A 6,579-nucleotide genomic window follows, 5' to 3' on the forward strand; every position below is an offset into this window, starting at 1 on the left:
TATGATGGGCAGCTCAGTTCATTCCAGGTTCCTGCATCTCTGAGGTCAGTTCTCCCAGGCCTTAAAAGATCAAGTTTGTTATAGCAAGACTTGGTCTTCCAAGAAGGAACTGGCATACTCATGTACCTGTGATACCCAGGGGTTTATGTTCAATGTCAGGGTTGTAGTTTATAAAAAGAATAAAGCTGAACTCTGTACACGTATGTCATTTTGAATGCATGAGTACTCAGTTCTATATCGTTCATGGGACATTTTTGCACTGCCTGCTTTGAGTCTGTCAGTTGTTCAGCAGGTCTGTGGGAGTCTAAGTGTGTTCACATTTGCATTTCAGTATCTGTGTATATCTGTGTTCCCATTCATGTGGAACTGTGGACATATGTGCATTTATCCATACACGTTTGTTGGTGTATAGAGAAGGGGCTAGGGGGGCAAGAAGGTGGAAGTCAGTGCTAAGCAAGTTGTGTAGAAATTGAAGCGTAAGGGGCCAAAGTCTTCTCTAGGATTTCTGTCCTTCTACTCTATCCCATCTGCCCAGGGCTTGATGAAGGGCAACATAGTGGGGACTTTTACCAATACTTAGAAATCAACTTTTCTGAATTGAACCCATTAGATATTGCCTATATTTAAATTCCTAACTCATTAAGTAAACTCTCCTTACTTCAACATCCAAAACTCTTGGTTAATTATCTAGTTGCAAAGAATACACCAGTTTGCATTTTGCTGGAGTTTTCTTATTTCTATGTAGCTTTGAAAGTGATTTTACAGTGAGTGCAACTGTAAACCTCCTTAGGGGACCATTTATGTCTCTGATTCAATAAAGAAATGAGTTTAGAAATTTTAAACTACTTGCTCAGAGTCACATGGCTAGTCACTTACAGATCATTTTTTCTAATGCAGAATGGTTTTAAATTCTAAATTATCTTACCCCACAAAATTGAGCTTTTACAAAAATCAATTCACTGGCACATCAAAGAATCATTTGGCTGCTGCAGAGAATGCTAATATTTTATGACACATACCCTGATGGATACCTTAAAGTGGTATCTTAAATAAATAGAAACATAAAGATGTTGCTTAAGATTATATTTGTATAACAAGAATGGCTCATTTTATTGGATTGATCTTTAATTATGATCTTAACTCTCATTTTTCTAATTTATCTCTTAAACTATCAATATTCATATTAGTAGGAAATCCAGAATCTTCCTCCTGAGGGCCCCTCCCTGTTGACCCTCTCAAGTTATTCAAAACCACTGGAATCCAAAGGTTCAATATTGACTCCAAACCCTTAGTTAACAGAGTCATGGAGTATCTCATCAGTCCACCAGCGTGCCCTTAATTTCCGCTGCCATGGTTCAGTTACTACTAAATGATGTCATTACTTAACACTGATCTGAGTAGCCAGTGGTGACCTTCTCATAAAAGTGCATTGAGTACTGATGAGGCTTGGGCTTCCAATATTACAGATTCTGTATTATTGTTTCCAACCCAGCTATCCTGTCAGGATATGGATCTATTGAGGATTATAGACAAAGGCACAATCCCAGGAGGAAATTCCTACCCCCAGGCCACATAAGCCCTTGTGTTGAGTCCAGGTGACAAGTCCAAACATTCTTTTCTTTCACTGTTTCTCTTTAGCGTCCTTTCCTATCAACAGGGCAGATTTGTATATGTTTCTCTATTAAATAAGTTCTACAACACTAAACCTCAAGGGTGTCACAATTCCATCTTCCCCAGAGATTTATTGGCCTCAGTGAAAATTTCCTGTTATTATCCACAACAATAAACAAGAAAACACAATCAATGATTCTCATCATCCACTTGGCAGAAATGTATCAGTTTATCATCATCCTCAATAATTATCAGTTGTAATTATGATTAAAAAATATTTAAAATTCTCTTGTTGAGGGTGGAGGATATGGTGGGTCGTTTTTCTCTTCTGTTTTTCTTCTTCAATTTTAAGATACCTTTATCAATTCTAAAGCGTTCACACAGAAAGATCTGTAATGAATGTACATTTTCTTTTTGGGTACAGAAAACTGGTAAACTCCTTTCGGAATATCTGTTCATATTAACCATCTTGGAGTTGTTTGTCGCAAGTATAGTCATCCACTGGGCATTCCAAGCAAAACATACAGGAAGATAAAGATACAGTGAGTATCCCATTTCTCCCTTAGTAAATCAGAGGATGTTGTCTTCTGTTACGAACACTATTTGAATAACTAAGGTTTTGATATGAATTAAGTATAAATAATGCCACCACTAAGCTCTGATTGTAGATAACTGAGAACACTCGGCGCTAACTGTCGTCCACTTACATGGGTCCCTCCACAGCTGAATAATCTTCCCTTTTATAAAAGTGTTTTGCATTACAGGATACTTTTATGTCCACACCATATGAGAGAATAAGGTAGAAGACATGTGATTTTCTGGCTCAGGTCTGTTTAATTCAACAGATATTACCCTGGGAACAAAAAACTTTGTAGAAGTTGTTACCAGGCACGGGGATATGGGACTACTGAAGTCTGAAGCCTTTATTTCTCAAAATTTGGGAGAACAAATCGACTATCTAAGTGTAGAAATTTAGTGTCTCCAGAAACCAAGATGTGGGAGTAATGGAGACATTGAAAAAGATGGTAAAAACCTTTTTTCAATAAAGCCATTTTCCTACTTTCTCCATTCCAACTACTTCATGTCTAAAGGAAAACTTAACCTCCATTTGACCTCAATCTCACTGAATCAGAGAACTTCAGTGAAAGATATTCCCACCCTTTTTCCCCAGTACCCAATCAACAGGCTGAGGCTTAGGGATCTGTGAGATCATAAAAACAACTGAGAAGGAGACCAAAGTTAACACAAAGAAGAAAATGAGTTGTCCATATATCCTAGACCACACGTGTAGAAAGGTTTAGGAAATTTAAGCTTCCTCCCCATTGTACCACTTTCTAATCTCATCTGTTTGACCCTTTGACCTGCCTTCTTACCTAGGTCTTAATCTCTTCAGGTTGCTATTCTGTGCCTTGACTTTTCCAACTGTACCTCTACAGCTTTTTTATAGGCAACACCATATATACCTACAGCTTGGTAGATGTATACCATCTATAAATTGATAGTAATCCAAATGTTGAATCTCCACCCTAGACCTTTCTACTGAGCTCTAGGCTCATTTTGCCAACTTCAAATGATTGCAAAGCACCTCAAGTAAAACTCGTCTAAAACTGAACCAATCATCTCACCCACAAAGTGATGACCTTGTCTTTTCCATCTGAGAGCACCACCATCTACTTGGCTGCCCTGGCCAGGGAGCTGAGAAATACTCTCAAATTGAAACTATCTGAGAATCCTTTTTATATGATCCCCTAAATGTACTTCAGTTCTGTCCTCGGTTTCTTCATCTCCCCAGATGAAAGTTTAAACAGGCAATACTCGCCACATGAAAGCCTGATATTCTAGCACAACATTCATTTCTGCAATAAATTAGCCCAATCTACTTTCTTGACTTCATTTCCTACCATTCACTCCTATAAACGCTGTGCTCCAGCCTCACCAATTTACTTATCATTCCATATAGTCGCCTTGTTAAGTTTACCATCTTAATTTACAAATAGCTTTGTTCAGGAATCTCTATTTTGAATTAACCTGACAAAATGAATTAGGAGTGAGAGGAATTTATCATATAGATTTCTTTTCTCATATTTCCCACTTTCTCTTGACACTCAGAGGCTACATCTTCATTTGTACTGCAAAAGTCATTTGCTTTTCAAAACATGTGAATTAGCTATAATTAGGGTACTGAATTAGGGTATTGAAAACCTGTTATCTGGATCACTGACTGCCTTTCAGTGAATTTTCTTTAAGTAAGGTATTAAAATGGGGAGCTGAAGTTCCATCTAAAGGTATTCAAACTCAAAATCTCAAAAAAATATGGCTCTACCTAAAAGCAAAGTAAACAGAAACACACCACACACACACACACACACACACACACACACACACACACAGGTCTTATTCTTAATTCTTCTCTGAATAAAGTGAAAAGAGAACAAACATAGATTGGGTATATAAGAACATATAGATTTCTACTCCAACTAAATAGAATTTAAACTGATAGGTATTCAATGCTATACTTAATAATGCAATCAAGTTTGAGTAGAAAACCATATGTCCTTTATGATCAGTCATTGTCTTGGGGACTGTCTTGTCATATGGCATTGTCTTTGGCTTTCAATATATAGAAACAAAAAAGAAGAGAGGATGGAAACCAGGGAGAAAGGGAGAGAGGACAAAGAAAGAAACTAAAAAGTATCAAAAGCACGTGGTTTAATTTAAAAATCTCGCTTGGTGGGGTGGTTCACACCCATAATTCCAGCACTTTGAGAGGCTAAGGCAGGGGAATTGCTTGAGCTCAGGATTTTGAGACCAGCCTGGGCAACACGGTGAGACCCCATCTCAAATAAAATAAAATAAAATAAAATAAAATAAAATAAATAAAATAGAAAAAATTACCCAGGAGTGGTGGCACATACCTGCAGTCCTATAGCTAGTTAGGAGGGGAAGGTGGAAGGAGGGCTTGAGCCCAGGAATTCAGGGTTACAGTGAGCGATGATAGTGCCACTGCACTCCAGGCTGGGTGACAGAGACCTCATCTCTAAAAAATAAATAAATAAAATAAAAATCTCAATGATGAGAATACTTCTATTAGAATTATTTCCAAAATTCTACCCCAAATTTTATAGTTCTTTATTTTAGAGTGTATTCATGATCAATGTACTGATATCTAACTTAACCTCAGGTTCATGGCAGAAGGAGATCCTTTTTCTACATATTAAAGAAACCATCGGTGAGCTCAGTCAAGGACGAAAGTTTAGTGACAAATGAAGAACTTCATTCTGTTCAAGAGGCTTCTTGGAAAATGTAATTTCATTAAATCCATCTCAGTATTCTCTTTCCCCTATTTCATTAATAAAAATTAAAATTGATGCATGTGGTTATTTTTGTCTATGTGGGGAACTGTGCATGAGTTTATCTCAGTTTGAATATGGTCAGCCTGAGTTAAGAGATTCTTCCATATCAGAGAAATTCTATGAATGGGCACATGTTTCTAGAGTAGAATCTACACCTAAAATTGATAATGATGTAATAAATGCTAACTCGAGAAAATTATTTCATTGTGAGAAGGAGACTTCACATAAATGATAAATAATCCCATTGCTTGTGAAGGCTTCTTTGCTGATTAGCTCTAAATACTACTTCTAATTATTTCTTTCTCACTGGATATTACTAAAACAGGCATAGCTTACATACAGTGAAGAAGGTATATTACAATTAGCCATATCTTTATGTTATTGAGACTACATGAATTAATAGCTACTGGATTTATTTTGTCTAGAAAGTCCAGCTCCCAAAACGTTATGTATTTTTGCCTATAATTTTACACTGTGGCTTATCACACTCAAATTTTAAGTAAATTATCTTAGAAATGTTTTGTTGTGTCTATAAGGATGCTTCCTATTTTTAAAATTTTCTTTGATGTCCATACTCCACTCCCCCTTCCCTCCCTCCATGAGCAATTGTTCCACTTTATAAAACATGGCTATTTTGTCAGTATCTCCCCAAAAATGTATGGCATTCTATTGTGGGAATGTATTTGGAATCCATGAAGATCATACACACTGATAAATTACATGCACAAATTTTGCTCCTCCCAACAGTAAGTGTTAAAGATCTATCCATGTTGCTATCAGTACCTCTATCAGTTGATTTTAAATGCTGCCTAAAAGTCTGTGCCACGCACCCAGCACATTTATACATTCGCTGTCCCAGGAATGGGTAACTGAGTCCTCCCATCTTGCCCCTTAAGTAATTTGGGGGGATATAAATTCAAGACTAGAGTATCTGTGTTATTTATGTATATGCCATTTGTTTATGAAATGCAAAAATTCCCACCATTTAGAACCGTCTTCTGTTGCAGGTCCTTTATTATTGTGCACTTTTTCTTCAGTCTAGTCTGCGTACTTTTGGTCTCTCCGGAATTCACAGATTCTGGCTCACCAAGAGAGTTGCTTCTTATTTTTCAGTGTGGCAATGGAATTTTTTTTGTAGGGGTGCTCCTTGGAATTAGAGTCCATATGAGGAATAAGTAGCATCTGTTTGGTCTACCTTCATGAACTAGAAACCACAACTGTGAGAGAGACTGGTATAAATGTATGGGTTGAGAAGAAATACGAAGCAGGGAGTAATATTTGAATATACTGGGGAGAAAGAGATAATTGATGGATTAAGGTTTATAAGCCCTTCGAAGGAAATGTGATTAGTAGCACAGGAACAGATTACACTTTAGAACACAGGAAAGATACCTAATTCTGATCAAGTAAGAAAATAGTGAATCAATAGCTTTAATGTAAACGTTCTTTATCCATTCCTCCATATGAGGAGGATAAGAAAGAACATGAGAGCCTTTGTCTTTCCTTTGAAAATATTGACAAGGAAGTCATTTAGGAGTGAGGGATGGTAATGAATAAAGTACTTGTTTGGATTAAGAGTTGCCAGGAATCAGAGGAAAAATTGGCCAAATTATAC

At 36.9% G+C, this 6,579-nt stretch overlaps 1 protein-coding gene across 1 annotated transcript in view; it reads left to right on the forward strand.

Moving 5' to 3' along the window:
* The window catches only part of LOC105527232 (membrane-spanning 4-domains subfamily A member 5-like), a 33,077-nt gene extending 31,002 nt beyond the window's left edge, over window positions 1-2,075 (forward strand). Inside the window, exon 5 of the mRNA XM_011963541.1 lies at window positions 2,036-2,075. Within this exon, the coding sequence (XP_011818931.1) occupies window positions 2,036-2,075 (40 nt within the window). The remainder of the gene's footprint in view (window positions 1-2,035) is intronic.
* The last annotated feature ends 4,504 nt before the right edge of the window (window positions 2,076-6,579 follow it).

Source organism: Colobus angolensis, unplaced genomic scaffold (genome assembly GCF_000951035.1).
Source record: "Colobus angolensis palliatus isolate OR3802 unplaced genomic scaffold, Cang.pa_1.0 Scaffold61, whole genome shotgun sequence".
NCBI classification, from domain to species: domain Eukaryota; kingdom Metazoa; phylum Chordata; class Mammalia; order Primates; family Cercopithecidae; genus Colobus; species Colobus angolensis.